The sequence below is a fragment of the Astatotilapia calliptera genome, chromosome 7 (genome assembly GCF_900246225.1).
Source record: "Astatotilapia calliptera chromosome 7, fAstCal1.2, whole genome shotgun sequence".
Lineage (NCBI taxonomy): Eukaryota > Metazoa > Chordata > Actinopteri > Cichliformes > Cichlidae > Astatotilapia > Astatotilapia calliptera.
The window spans coordinates 40,347,517-40,362,993 of record NC_039308.1 but is presented as its reverse complement, the minus strand read 5'-3'; the positions used below and the strand labels follow the sequence as shown (position 1 = coordinate 40,362,993).

At 40.0% G+C, this 15,477-nt stretch overlaps 1 protein-coding gene across 2 annotated transcripts; it reads right to left on the bottom strand.

Moving 5' to 3' along the window:
* Positions 1-2,526: 2,526 nt before the first annotated feature.
* LOC113026217 (D(4) dopamine receptor) lies at positions 2,527-13,567 on the bottom strand. 2 transcript variants are annotated; one of them, XM_026174735.1, is made up of 6 exons: positions 13,391-13,567; positions 13,215-13,324; positions 12,440-12,869; positions 10,905-11,017; positions 6,967-7,556; positions 2,527-3,306 (listed from the first exon to the last, which is right to left on the bottom strand). In XM_026174735.1, exons 3-6 carry the CDS (start codon positions 12,737-12,739, stop codon positions 3,101-3,103), a joined length of 1,209 nt encoding a protein of 402 aa, XP_026030520.1. In that variant the 5' UTR covers positions 12,740-12,869; positions 13,215-13,324; positions 13,391-13,567; the 3' UTR covers positions 2,527-3,100. The 2 variants fall into 2 exon arrangements, with proteins under 2 accessions (XP_026030520.1, XP_026030521.1); XM_026174736.1 differs by lacking the exons at positions 13,215-13,324; positions 13,391-13,567 and adding an exon at positions 13,009-13,198.
* Positions 13,568-15,477: the final 1,910 nt, after the last annotated feature.

Genomic DNA, 15,477 nt, shown 5'->3' with positions numbered 1-15,477 from the left:
TTGGTAATCATTATGGATGATCTAATTATCCATAATGAAAAAATATGATTTGAAAACACCTAAATTGCGAAATCAAGATAGAGCGATAGCAAAAAGTAAGAATGCCCTATTTCAACCCTAAGGAGTGTATAACACATAATAAAGATAATCTGGTCCTTATCAGATATTAACATTAGGAAATGCAATCTCAGATGAACAACACATGAGACTGTATTTCATATCAATTCAGTTTAATTTATATAGCACCAAATCACAACAACAGTTGCCTCAAGGCGCTTTATATTGTAAGGTAAAGACCCTACAATAATTCAGAGAAAACAGAGAAAATCAAGACAATCATATGACCCCCTATGAGCAAGCACTTAACAGGAAGAAACCTCCAGCAAAACCATGCTCAATGAGGGGCGCCCATCTGCTGCGACCGGTTGGGGGCAGGGGGGAGGAGGACAGGACAAAGACGTGCTGTAGAAGAGAGCCAGAGGTTAATAATAACTAATAATTAAATGCAGTTTGGTGTATAAACACATAGTGAGTGAAAAAGGTGGCTGGAAAAGAAACACTCAGTATCATTATTTATTTAAGAAAAATGCAAAAACAATGAGAAAACCTAAGTACAGCCATACTGCTTCCATAGGAATTAAGAGGTTATATAGCAGCCAGGTGCTGCTAATCAAATGCACTTGACTAACGAATCACCAACATGTGTGTCCACCTCTATAAAAGCAGACAAGTTCATGGCAGTACAGTTTGAAAAAGACTGAACAAGTATGGCTTGTGGAAGGTTGGAAGGTTTGCCAGGAAAAAAAGAAAAGAACATGGCAGCACAGTTTATTTTTGCAAAGCTGCATCTAAACAGACTACAAGACTTCTGGAACAACGTCCTTTTGGGCGATGAGACCAAAAGTAATGAGTTTTTCTCATAATGCCCAGTACCACATACATCTCACACCAACTGTCAAGCAGGGTTGTGGAAGGGCAATGATTTGATCCAGTCATAAACTCCTAAAGTATTACAGAGTCAAATGTGTGACCATCTCTCTGACAGCGAAAGCTTGGCCCAAAGTGAGAGTTGTACATAAAACCACAAACCTCAATTAATTCTTAAATACATAATGACATTGTGGAGTAATATGTCATGTTCAGGTTATGATTGTTTGTTTGTTTTTCATGTCCTACTGTGTAAAACTTAAGAATTGAAAGTGTACTTGTTACTTTTTACCATGTCTGAATATGGTTGCTTAGAAATTGTTTTCTTGGGTCATGACAATAATATTAACCTACATGTGGCCATTTCCACTCACAATAACCATAGACTGTATATATGAGATAGACATAGCCACCCTGGCATCACCATTTGGATTGTGCACTCATTTTAAAGCCGTGGGGTTAGTGTTCTAGCTGCTGGGGATCTGATCTTCATCTACAAACACCACATGTGTTTGCAACATGAATTTCATTCTTAAAATCTGAAGAATAATGTTATATATCATCATGTTATATATCAGATAATTCCATAAAAAAAACAAAGAAACAAACAAAAAACTCCAAAAGGCATCAGCAACACAAACACAGCAGAAGTCCAATTAAGTGAATCCAACAAGAAGTGAAGTGCAACACACAGTGTCCACATATTGATCGAAGTGGCCACGCCCCCAGCTTTCAGTCTTAAAAAAGTTAGTCAGTAATAGAACAAGTCTCGAGCAGAGGGAACTCATTTGAATGTAAAGGCATTGACTGGATTAGCTCATTCAGCCTAGTGGGAATTACCTGCTACCTGATGACTTGAATCATAAAGTCTGTTGTTATGACTTTAATGGAATAGATGTGTAATGTGTGGTGTGAACAGTTTAACACTCAAGAACAACACAAAAACAAAAACAACTTAGCCTTGGGAGGTTAAGAGGATTATTGCCATGGACCCTGGGTTTCTGCTCAAGTGTTGGATTTATTTTTAGATTCTTGTATTTATGGTGTTTTCAGTTATTAATGAGATTATTTTTGTGTGTAAAAATCCCTAAATCCCATGTATTCCCTAGAATCCCTAGTGCTCCAGTTTTGATCATGCTGATTTCTGTTTGGTTTTGCTATTGGGTTACCAGCCTAAATAAACAGCTGGCTTTTTGTTCGTACTCCAGCTCACTCTATCTGCATTTGGGTCCTACATCACACTCCACCATGGCAGATTAAAACCTTTCAGTGGCATTTGATGACTACATTTTCAACTACTTTACTGGCAAAAGGGCTTACAAATGATTTTATGATGACGTAATGATTGCCCGTGTATAGGAATTTCTTTTACTTATGTATTAATCACATTATTTTATTGTATAATGCCTTGGTGCCGCTGGATTTTAACATGTCTGACACTCATACAGTAAGACAAATGGTGGGGGTGTAGTAAGGAAGTTGGGGGGAAGCAGACAGCTCCACAGGAAGAGTCTTTTGTCTCTTCGAGGACTCTGGGAGGTAGCAAGGGAGTGTGAACCTTAAGGTGTGAAACAAGTGTGTACTGCCTTTTGTTCCTGGAGAAGGTATTTAACTGAGAGCCACGTTAGACTCAGTGAGACTCTGCTGACCCTGCCCCGCGGTCATGTGGGCTCTCCACAAGCTTGGTGTTCTGTTCTTTGTGTGTTTGGATTAAAGAACGTTAGCTACCGCTCACCGCTCGTCTGCAGGCTTTATTTAAATGGAAAACTTCCACAACACCCGTCTGCTTCCACCTACATCTTGGATTCATCTGTGCACTCGTCAACATTTTCTCAAGCGGGCCTCAAACTCTGAAAGAGACTATTCTTATTAATGTGTATTTTCAGCAAAAACATTTATTCTGAAAAGATGAGTTTCAACATATAAAATAAGTTGTGTATGGCAAAAATGCTATTGATCCACCTTATAGACTAAGAGAATAGCTTCTTCACATGAAACATGAAGCTCAAACACACTTTGCTGTCATCAAATGTAGAAAAATAAAAACCTCACAGAGGAAGGAAACCATGGCAACATAAACAGACTAAAGACAGTATATAAACAGTCAGCAGCATCTCTTGCAGCTGTTGTGCGTTTAAGAATGGTCCACGGAGCAGCGTCCACTCCGGTAGTTCTATGAGCAACAGCGCTGGAGGACTTTTTTGAAGAAGTTCCTGAACTCAGTGTTGAAGACAGTGTATATGACGGGGTTCAGGGCGCTGTTGACATAGCCCAGCCACGTCACCACGCTCATTAGGGCTGGCGGGATGTGGCACTCTTGACAGCGTGCTCGCATTGTGTGGAGGACAAAGAAAGGAGTCCAGCAGAATAGGAAGGCACCTTTGGGAGAGAAACAGGAATCAGGAGATGAATGCTTCGTCTCTGTGAAATCAATACTTCTGATCCTAAAGAGCAAAAAGTCAGCGTTTACAGAGAAAATACATTTCATTTTAAAGTTAAGCAAAACAGATATCATTCACATATTATGCATATTAACATAGTATTAATATATTTAGTTGTGGACAGAGGTTTACATACTTTTGTCATGCACATGAATGTCATGGTAAAATTGGACTAGTGATTTGATTGGACTGGTCTTCTTCCAGGGTGGAAAAACAAGAATTCAGGGTCCAGAAATTTGAATCCACACAGAGTCAAGAGTATACATCCAGGGATAAAAATATATGCATTCGTCCCCACTGATATTTCAATAAGAGAGAATGTTTGGAGGAATTAAACAGGATTTTTTGAGATACAGAATTCACTTCAGTTATTTGACCACACTGACCCATGATAGCAGAACAGATCTCACTGGTGATAGGATTCAAAGGCGACGACTGGATTACAGCAATGGTGTCAGCATTGAGTTTGGTGGTATGGGAAAGTCGAAGTAATGATAAGAATAGATTCTTTGCACACTCAAGAAAGCAAGAAGATGAGTGAAACTTAATGTTTGGACTTAATGTGGACCACTGTCCTGTTGGAATACTCAGTTGTGTCCAAGTTTTAACCATCTACAAGTTTCCAACTTGAGGTGAAGTTGAAGAATTTGGAGGCAGTTCTTCTTCATTACTCTATCCACTTTGTGTATGTACCAGTGCCACTAGCAGCAAAACAGCCTTGGGGCATGATGTTACCACTACCACTCTTGACAATCGTTATAGTGTTCTTAGGTTTTAAAGTCTCACCATTACTCCCTCTTTCACTGGCTAATAGCTCAATATTTGTCTTGTCTAACCATAAAACATTTCTCCAGGAGGCATTTGGCTTGTCTATGTGGGCAGTTGCAAATTTCAGTCAAGCTTGAAAGTCCCAATTTTGGAGCACAGCTTCTTTCTTGGTCAGCACGGTCTCAATTCATCGCAAAGCAAAACTCACTTCCTTGTGGACACTGATGGTAGTGTTCCAGCAGTTTCCAATTCATGACAGGATTGGGTGTTGGTGATTCCTGGATTGTTCCTGAACATCCTTTCCCTATCTTTTGAGGGTGAAAGATTGGGTCTCCTTCGAGACTTTGGCAAAGTGGTGACACATCTGAATAACTTGTACTTGCATACAATTTTTTAAACTGATGATTTTGGAATTTGCAGTTGTTTGGAAATTGATTCATTCAAGAGACCTTCCCAAATTATGTAAATCTACAGTTCTCCTTGTTTGATCTACACTAAGTTTTATGGACTTTCACACTGTTCTGAGTATTAGTTAGTCCAATGAGTGCTTTCAAATAAATCCTTTTTATGCTGGCAAAGAGAAACTACTGGTTTTATTCAATCACAATCACTAACAAGAAATTAGGCCATGATTTTGTCAAGTTAGCAAATTATAGAACCTTCATGACCACTTGTGTTATATTTAAGAGAATCTGTGTATATATTTGAGCCTGTATATATTATTTTGACCATGTGTCAATTAAAGAAAATCCTGAATACATTCAAATTTGTGCACCCAAATCTGTTTTTAAGTCATGAAAGATATATGCTGTACAATCATCCCACCCTGGAAAAAGAATAGCTCAAATGATGGACCAAAATGACCATGGCATGCATGCCCATGATGTCTGTATGTCAATTTCTGAACAAAAATGTAGATAATCAAGCTTGTTCAAGTAGAGGAGTATCTCCCCCGCTATATGGCAATTAACCATCAAAGCAGAACAGATCTCAGTCGTGACAGGATTTAGGACAGAATCTCCTGGAATCTAAATGTTGATGACGAGTCACCACAGCAGTAGATGAAGATGGAGATACTGAAGACTGAAAATGCTGTACAGTCTGGTTTAAAGTGGGACACCTGGTTACTTTAACCCACTAAGTGCCCTTCATATCTACCAACTGGGATTGAACACTAAGTCTCATGTTATGATTTTTGGATTTATTCCCAGTATTTGTGTTGTTCTGCATGTTTTGGATCTTTGTCTTGTTAAATAAATGTTTAAACCACCACATTATGGAACCATTGCATCAAAGTAGAAAAAACTAATTACTGTGCATCACTATAACCTCTGGTCACAAAAAGACTATACCAACACTCGCTTTTGTCCACTGAGCCTCTCTGATTAACTAACTCAGTATACATCTTTCTCAGGCTACCTGTACCAAAAATTCATTTTTTTAATTTGGTAAAAATCCACTTAGGACATTGTAACTTAGAGTTTCTTTCTCTCATATTTTCTCTCATTGATCCCATTGATAACGGAGAGCACCTGACCCAAACACAATTTATACCTATTGATAAAACAGTGCTCGCAACGAGCTTTCTAAAAGTATTTTTTCCTTGACTAGTACTGTATAAACCACCTAATATATTTGGATTATATTGCTCAGACTGTCACTTAAACATGAGCCTTACCTGCACACTTAAACATGCACCTGACATGGCCTTAACCAATAATTGGATTTGAGCTTAAGGAGCTGTAAGGATTGGCTGCTGTGTGCTAAAGGAAAGCACTTGTTCGCATTAGGGAGCAAAGCTGGCTGCTATTAATAGACTGACCCCTTTCTAATTGATCTGTTAGTGCCTCGGGATAGGCATCAGAGGTGGCGGTGAAGAGTTCAGGTAGCCGCAGAGCAGAGATGTCTGACATAACAACATTCACTTTAAAGGTTCGCCGACAATCAAATCAACAGCAACAGTTTTAGCAAGAAGGACAAGAAGAAAAATAATGATGGTTGATTGTTTTTCAAATGACAATATATATTTTGAATATCAGTAAGTATGCATACCTTCTTCAATGACCTCATTTAGAGGGGATCAGGCTTTCATGTCAGGATCAGGCTCCTAGACTCTGGAATATCCTGCCACTTGATATTCATACTGCAGGGTCCCTCCAGTCTTTTACATCCCGTCTTAAAATTCACTTTTATACCATTGCTGTTAATTCAAGCTCAGTTTGAGTCCCATCGTGTTTTTTATGTTGTGGTGCCTGTGTTTTAGTTTGTTTTTGTCACATGATATTGTATTTGTTTGATTTCATGTTTTCTTTTATTGTATTTATTTTATGTTATGGTGTTTTGACCTTTCAACACCATTTATATCTTCAAAGTGGGTAAAATTATCCCTGAAATCCAGACTCTACACCAGCCGCAGGGCCCACCTTTAATGTGTGACACTTAAATTGTGCCATTTGTTTGTGTTACATCAGTGTTGTTCTTAGTACAACAAGATTTGCTGCACTTTGGGCTTTTGTAAGCCCAGGGCACGTTCCTAATTCAGCCTTATGTGGTTAGGATGTTACTGAAAACAAGCCCAATGATGTGGATTTCTATAACAGGACTTCTATCAAATATTGCTCTAAAAATATATATATATCTGCAGAACATCAAGGAAAAGTTAAAGTGTTCAATTCCTTGTTTTCCGTTGGCCTGCCTCCTCAGCATTCAGAGTCCAACCAATGCCACAGCAGCGACAGGGCCAATAACAACAGCGAAGGCAGCTTGGTTTTAGATTATAACGTTTTCAGTTAAAATGTCTCCTCAATGCTACTGAAGGAAGTGAACTCACCCACAACGACAGGAAGCACCTTCATAGCCTTCCTCTCGCGGCTGTTGATCTTGGCCCTTTTTCTTCTGCGCGGGTCGTGGTTGAACTTAATCTCTGCAAAACTGACCGCTGGCACAGGGCCGTCTTTGTTCTCTGTTGAGTTCGGGGGCAGGTCTGGGGACTGCAAGGTGGATGCTTCATCGAGAGTATCTGCTGGGTCTCGCTCTATAATGGGAGGCAGCAGAGGTGGCAGCGAAGCCAGAGGAGGCAACATGGCTGTGGCCTCCTGCAGCTTGCGGCACGCCTGGATGCTGTCCTTCAGCTTGGCTTTACGTGCCTCCTCCCATCGTCGCAGGCCGCGGAACATGCCACAGTACAGCAGCAGCATGATGGGGCAGGGGATGAAGAAGGAGCAGACGGAAGAATACAGAACATAGTCATCATTCTCTAGTTTACATTCCCTCGGATCGCGGCCTGGGACATTGTTGATGCCAAAGATGATTGGCGAGGCTACAGCCAAGGCCAGGATCCAGGTGGCCGACAGCAAAACAACTTGCCGCAGGTCCACATGCTTCCTGTTGTAGTTGAGCGGGATTGACACAGCGATGAACCTGCAAGAGGGGCCAGAAATATGGCATCACAGCCAGCTTAGAGCTGCTACACTAGGTTTAGGTTTTGTTTATGATATATGGTTCTAAGTTGGTACTGATGGTGTTTTGTGTTATTATCCTTATTTCTTGTCCCAGTATGTCCAAAAGCATGCAGTGGTCTTACAGCCACAAAAGAACAAAACCCATCCAGAGGATTTATTTGTTTTGCAAACCCTATAGCAGAAGAACTAAAACTATTTTTAAAATGTCTCAAGGTGGGCTTGAAGGATTTATCCTCTGGTATCAGAATGCACTGTACATTGTAGTTCTCCACACTCAGAGTGCTCACCACAGGAAGGCTGTCTGCTGCTGAGAACACCTAAAATTGGCATGTACCAATTCCACTGCCATCTTAACAATTCTTTAAGACTGAAGGCAATTTTATCTTTTTATGGAAATAAAATCAAACTAACCTGAATCTTCACACTAGTGCAGAATTTAAGTACTCTTCAAACACTGCAGCCAGTAACTATGTGATTAGTTACAGTTGGGACTGAAAGATGCTGTAGCTGTAGGATGTTTCCAGTTTCATCTTAATCTTTTTTTCTGTTTTGTTTTTACTGTGTAAATAAATAAAACTCTGAAAGAAGCCCCTAGCCCTCTAAAGTGACTCTGTCAAACCGGCTGCTTATCAGGCAGCTTTTTAAAAACTAGAAGAGTTCCTTCTTCAGACCTGAACATTAACAGCAGGTGGACTCTGTGCAGACCTTCAGATTCTGCCTCCTGACCTGCCTCTTGAATTATTCAGACTGTCATCCAGTTAAACCTCTAAACGCTGCTGGCTACTTCAAAAAGCTTCAGATCATCATCATCAGTCCACGTTAACTTCACTGCTCCCCATCAGTCTTTGATGTAATCATATTTTCTGGAGTCAGGACATCAGATTTGAAGAGCATCCTGAATTTTTGTCATCCCTCAACATCGGCTGAGAGTTCGGATAATCTCATGAGACATACTAACAAGCGCCGAGCGAACCTGGCAGTTCATCAGCAGTTGGCTCATCCCTCATTTGGGGATTTAAATTCTTTTGCCTTTTCTGGGGGGTTTTCTTTTGGCGCTTTTACAGGAGTCAGACAAAAGGTCGCCGACATATCAGAACCATCGGACCCTGACAAGCTTTGGATCTGATGGTGTCCCTGAATGTTCCTGAATCATGAGAGGCCAGTTAAAACTCTTGAGTCTTGAGTCTCTACATTAGTTGTGAATCTTTACCTCATTCTTTTCATCAACTGTACAGTTTTTCCTCATATTTTCTCTAGGAGTCCACTCCGGGAATGAACACGTGGAGTTTAAGCCTGTATCTGTTTTTCCAGTATTGTGGTCCAAGCTACAACGGAGTGGCTGTAGTTCAGGAGACAAAGCAGATCATCTACTAATCGGAAGGTTGGTGGTTTGATGGCTATTCCAGTCTGCATGCCAAAGCATACTTCAGCAAGATACTGAACCCCAAGTTGGTCTCTGATGCGTTCATTATATGAATGTGTGTGACTCTCAGTTAACGCTTAAGCACTTAAACATAGAATAGTGTTTGTGTGAATGAGGAATGTTGTATAAAATGCTTTGAGCCCTTCAGTAGAGTAGAATATATAAGATAAATATAAGATCACGTATCATTCATTAGTATCTATCGATGTACTATCTACACAAAAATATTTTGATGGGATACGGAGTCTTGTGACGTCTGTTTGAATTTTCTAGTTGTTTTCTTGATATTTATCTCAACATCTACTTTATAGTTTTGCACAAAATCTAGTCGGGACATTCATAACACCCAGATGATGAGTCATACTCACTCATTTTCTCAGTCATGATCTTTTAATTTTTTTGTACAGAGGATGGATCAACTTGACATGAAAGTCATTTAAACTGGCCAGTAGCATTTCAAAGTGTTTCCTGTGATGTATCTCAAGATGTATGTTTGTATAGATACATTCCTGAGTTCCGAGAGAATGGAGAGTACTAAAATATATCTGATGATCTTTTAACTTTTAATTTCACCACAAGGTTAGAATGTGTGGATTTAAATGAAAAGCTTTACAAAAACTAACATCTTGTTTCCCACAGGATGACCTTCCACTTACCTTGGTGGTTTGTACATTTACTAATGTCACGTTTAATAACTGAATAACTGCGAAGTTAATGAACTGAACTTAGCACTTCTTTAACAGACGAAATGTCTGTAAGCTAATATGGAGAGCATCTCCTAATAGCCTGACAGCACCATCGTTATGAGAAACATGGCAGCTCCCTGAAACCCATCTTAAAGTTCAATCATGCAGATCAGACTAAAAAGATCTCTGGTTCCAGCTGTCTCCATTTATTCTAAGGTCTACTTTTTAGTTAGAGTGTTGAAGAAAAGCTGTTAGGCATTTTAACAGCTTAAAGAGGGGGAATAATTCAGATCCATACTGTTACTAAATGAACGAAATACAAAGGGTTTAAAGTGTCAGACGTCGATGGTTTGTAAGGTGTGGAACATCAGCTGTAATAGGACAACAGACACAGAACAGCCACAGTGCTCTGTGGAAAGTTCAATCCTAATCTGAGCGGCATTCTTGCATCTTTCACAGAACCTACTGCTGTAAAACATATTACAGTATTCACTCCACTAAAAAGTATACATTACTACATTGTAGTAAATGCTGCAGGTATTCTTAGGTACTTTTTGCATTATTTTGACATCAGTAATACTTTAAAAGGCTTTAGGACCCCTGTGGTTTCTGAATTCTTTTTTGTGTTGTCATGGGAGTGTAACAAGAGTGAAGAGTTTTTAGAGTGTAAAAAGCCTAACCTTCCTCTTTTGGAAGGACCTGGCTCCAAGTGGAAAGCTGTGGCAGGTTTCATATTCCCGTGCTAACCAATGACTGAAGTGACACCTCTTTATGTTCAGTATATGCTGAAAGCCATAAACATAGCAAAACAAAATCTTTTACACAGCTACTGGTCCAGAGCATTTAAACAGGCTGGTGTTAACTGCTGTTCAAAACAGCAATATGTGAACTTCAAGGGAAGAGGCTGCAGATGTATGGTCTTCTTGAAAGCAATATAACTTTCAATGAGACCCAACTGTTCAAGAACAATTTGTAATTGTTCTTAAAATTTTGTTCCAAGAAATTCAGCTAATATTCCTATTGTCAAGATCACTGAGCTACTGGCACTTCCTGTATCATCACCACCAGGATGAGATTTTTGTTAAATACCGTCCATCAAGCGAACTGCTGATTGTCTGCTGTTCTCTTGCCGTGCGGCTTCAATGTAAGGGAACAACACAAGATCCTGCTGTGTGTACCTGTACAGGTGAGTACTGACCTGTCAATGCTGATAGCACAGAGATTGAAGATGGAGGCAGTACACAACATAACATCCATCGTCATGAGACCATCACAGATGGTAGTGTTGAGGGTCCATACACCATCCTGGAACTGAGAGGCAGACAAATGCTTGTCGTTTAATGTTTACTCGTACCAAAAATTACCTTGACACACAATCTGAAATCAAAACGGGCCTTCTACTCTACAGTTTCTTTATGATACAAAGTTTGAATGTATGCAATGATTCCTATGATATTTTAGCTTCATATATCAAATACTTTCCAGGCTGTATTTTCAGACCATTTTTTCCACACATTGAAATCAGAGTCAATTGTTGAACAGGAAGTTGAAAACTATTAAAGATAAAAACCTGAACATTTCACTTCCCCTTCTTATCATAAAAATGAATCCGGAGCTGTATTTGTTCTGTAATAAGTATTTGACATATGAAGCTAAAATTTCACAGCAATTATCCTGCCTGTCCAAACTTTGGACCATAAAATTTGTATGCAAATCAGAGATGGTTGAGCATAAAAAGGTCTGAAACTTTGGTGATTTGAGATTTTTTTATAAAGGAACTGCACTCCACCAGCTAAAGGTTGCTGGCAGCCTTTGATATTTCAAAAAATGCTTTTTTCTTTATTTTGTTTTATTACCTTCAAGTCACTTTATGTTCGTGCAGAGTAACGTGCTGAGTTTACTGAGTAAACAGGAAGTTTGACCTGGACTGAACTGTCCTGTCCAGCTTCTTTACCAGGTCATGACCCTGTCAAACCACCACTGACCTTTGCTTCAAACCTGCAGAGCATTGCATAAAAACATCACTCTGAACTCTGAAGATCAATAAGGAACAATGAAAGGTGGTGATATGTAGTCATTAGAGAATATCTTTGCTGACAAAAGCAGATTTGGGGTGATCGTGATTTTCATAGCTGAAGATCAATTTGTGGATTACACAAACTGTCTCCTGGTTTCTGCATGGGTCTTACTGTTTTTCACCAATTTTAATAACATCGACTGCCTAGTTTGTTAGTTTTTTTGGTTTGTTGCTGTTTAATATTTTATGCAAAATCTATATAATCTTTTACAGAAATAAAACTCAAAGATCAGAAAATGTAAACACGGAATTTCTATTGTGAAAATTGACCTTTTATGTAGCAGCAAAATGTTTTTGGTTTACTTTGGAATTAAATATCTCAAGTCAACCAGCTCCTGTGAATTTCTGTTTGACATGGGTTTTAAAGAGGTAATGGATTCTGCTATTAATAGGGTTTATTCTGCACATTTAATGAACTTTTTAATGCCTTTTCAAATAATTTGTTGGTTGAACGCCATCCAGAACTGCTACTGCAATGACCTGCCATCTGGTGCCCAAAGACTCAGAAAGAGATCCAACAGTTTTTAGGGTCCCTGAATCTAAATACTCCTGTGAGATTAGCAGCCTAAGACAGAACTGGAAGCTGTGTCTCTCAGTTATGGGTCCTTCTCAGTTAATTAACATCTCCAAAGACGGTATGTTCCGTCGCATCTCACCTCCGAATAGACGAAGAGCGGCAGCACGAGCACCGCCAACATCAGATCCGCCACTGCCAGACTCACGATGAAGTAGTTGGTGGTGGTTTTCAGTGCCTTTTCGACGAACACACTCAGACACACCATCAAGTTGCCGCAGATGATGACGACGATCAGCAGCACCCCGAAAACCAGGGCAGGCAGGTTGTGCAGTGCCGCGGTCGCTGTCCCCGCCTCCTGCGCTGTGCTCAGGTTTGCCACCATCTGCGCCGCGTCGGTCTGATCCCGTCCGAGCCACAGCAGCGCGGCCAACGGGCTCATGAAGGCCGGGTTGGAGTCCGACTGCCACACTGTAGCCTTATCATGCTGTCACACAGACTCCACTTAGACTGTAGCAGACTGCAGTGACGAGCTCCAGTGCGCACCGTTGCGCCTTTTACGCAAAAATCCTCTGCGTAAAAGCAGATGGACAAAAACACAAGTTGGTATTTACAAAGTTAAACTTTTATTTAAATATTAAAAATATGGTGATGAAGTCAGATTTTTGTCACAAAGAATATTTAGTGATGAAAAAAAATCCAGAAGAATACAGATGCAGTTCTTGGCGCATTAAAATCTTCATATCAATAGAAAACTGCTTCTTTCTTTAACGCTGGGAAGATAGCCGAAGGACTCTGGGGTCAGACAGCAGAGAAAGTGTCGTGCCGTGGATTTTTCCAGCTCCCGAGTGTTTGCCTGCAGCCCGCTAGCACAAAGGCCACCGAGGCCAAATTAACCGATTAAAGCCGCTTATCACCTGCGCTTTACGGTGTCCTTCAGCCCTTGAGCTCCAGCAGAAGTTTGTCCATCTGCCTGTTCATCTGCGTGCATGCGTATCACGGAGACGGGGGGAGACAGGAGTGGCCACTGCAAAAAAAAAAATTATTAATTAATTAATTAAATAAAAATATCCACTGAATTTGACCTCTCTACCTCTATTTGTGCTGTTGGTGCATTTTGGAGCAAGTTTTGATGAAATTAAGTGGAAAAAAATATTCTTTTGTTTCTGATCAGTACAGTTGTAGCATTAGTTTATCACTCAGCATTAATTAGCTCATACACCTTTTGGATACTCCTTGATATTTAGGATTGCTGGCCTTATCTGATAACTAATCTGATCAGTCTGTATCTAAAAGACACACAGAGGGGGAGAGAGAGAGAGAGAGAGAGAGAGAGAGAGAGAGAGAGAGAGAGAGAGAGAGAGAGAGAGAGAGAGAGAGAATCACATTGGGACAACTACAGTGATAATGCCTAGGGTAAGAGTCACCTCTCCTCCATCTTTTTATATACAGTTTGCAGTTTTATACCACAAGAGGCCACTTTCACATTAAAGCCTTGAAGTGTTTTGAACGTTGGGGGAACATTTCTTGCAGTGTTAAGTGAATGAACAAGGTTCAGCTGTGCAACAGGGGCCCAGAGGGTGACAGAAAACTACAGGAATCATCTGCTGCTGTTCAGCATCTGGATTCAGTTCAATCAAAATAATTGATCAGTGAAGGCATTTTATTATTAACAATTTTATTCAGGTTCAATTCAGTACTTAAACTTTACTGTTTTGGTGTTGCTACACAGGGGGTTCATATTGAGTAAAATGGCGCTGATACACGTTCAGTATTGTGTTGTGGGTACAAGGGCCCCATACATTTATGGGTTGGTTGCAGCTTTCATTTAGTGGAGATATGAAACCCCCACAAACACTCAGCCACTGGTTGCTGTGGCTTGCTTGTTTTTGCTAACAGACTGCTGAGGTGTTACTATGTGATCACTGGTGTATTAGTGTGTTGGCATTAAAAAGTGGGAATGCTTCGCAATAGCTGAAGTTGATCACCTGCAACCATGCATTTTAAAAGTTGTCACTGTGTCACTGTGCCTGGAACAGGTGCAAGAACAGATGACAGAGTTATCACTAGTGGTTCAAAAATTCCTTTGTGCAATTTGACAAAAATTAAGTACTGAAAAACAGATGTCCTAATGCAGGTAAATGGTTAAGAAAGCTTCATGGTTTTCAATTTGCACCATTACAGCGTTGTAATCTATTGTTTTTCTTAATTTAATTTGCTCCCTTTAGTTTTTCCTGCACTGTTTATAGTCTGTGATGCTTTTCTGAGAACCGTTTTGTTCTCTACCAACACTAATGACTGCCTAGAATCTCTTCTCATGTCACTTGGGTCTGGAGGTGATAAGGTGAATTTTAATTAGAGGTCTTGCTGTCTACAGTGATGATGGATCAGCTGAGGACTGACGCCATCCAACACTCGGGGGAAGATGATGGGGGAGCAGTGAACACACCTCCTGTCTGTCTCTGGAAAGACTTCAGAAATGTCAATTTTTAATGTAGTTTAGATCAGCTGACCAGCAGCTGTGACCCAGTTTGTTGCTGATTTTTAACTCCAGCTTGCAAAAAGGCATCTTTCCCATACAGTACCATGCAAAAGTCTTGACCCACCCATCATTTCTTTTTATTTTGCATACAAGGAACTTGAGTTTCTTGCAATTTCTTGAGGTCTTGAGCAATAACCTTCAAATATTTTCTTCTCTCTTTTTCAGACCAGTCCTTGTACCTGACCATTTTCTGAGGAATGTCTTCCTTGGTAAGCTACGTAACACGGACCTATAAATCATTCTATTATAAAAAGGGCAATTAACTCAATGGATATACAAGTTTTGTGTCTACTCATAAAAGACATCTCAGCAAAGAACCAATTTTAAATTGTACCTTTAGACACTTTGTTGTTGGTAGCCTGTCACAAAAACACATTTTTCCCCATTTCTTTAGCTGAATCTGTCAAAACCAGTGGACTTGGATAGACTTAAATGCAGGATTCTGAGATCAAAGTTCACAGGTTTACAATAAATGAATCCAAGGAAACAAGGCTTTCATGCAGTGAGGACCAAACCCAGGCAATCAGGCAGATTCACATTTTCACTCCCTCAAACAATCTCTCCAACTTTCTCACCAGAGTTTCTGCACAGAAGAGAGATGCGTAAGTACAAAAGACAAAGAGCAAACAGAAGAGGTA

What these genes read in the sequence shown, in the direction of transcription:
- LOC113026217 (XM_026174735.1), bottom strand. Translation starts at nt 12,739, where the DNA reads ATGAGCCCGTTGGCCGCGCTGCTGTGGCTCGGACGGGATCAGACCGAC. An exon ending in CGCTCTTCGTCTATTCGGAG is followed by an intron (nt 11,018 to 12,439) that starts GTGAGATGCGAC and finishes TCTGCCTCTCAG; the next exon opens with TTCCAGGATGGTGTATGGAC. An exon ending in GGTGCTTCCTGTCGTTGTGG is followed by an intron (nt 3,307 to 6,966) that starts GTGAGTTCACTT and finishes TCTCTCCCAAAG; the next exon opens with GTGCCTTCCTATTCTGCTGG.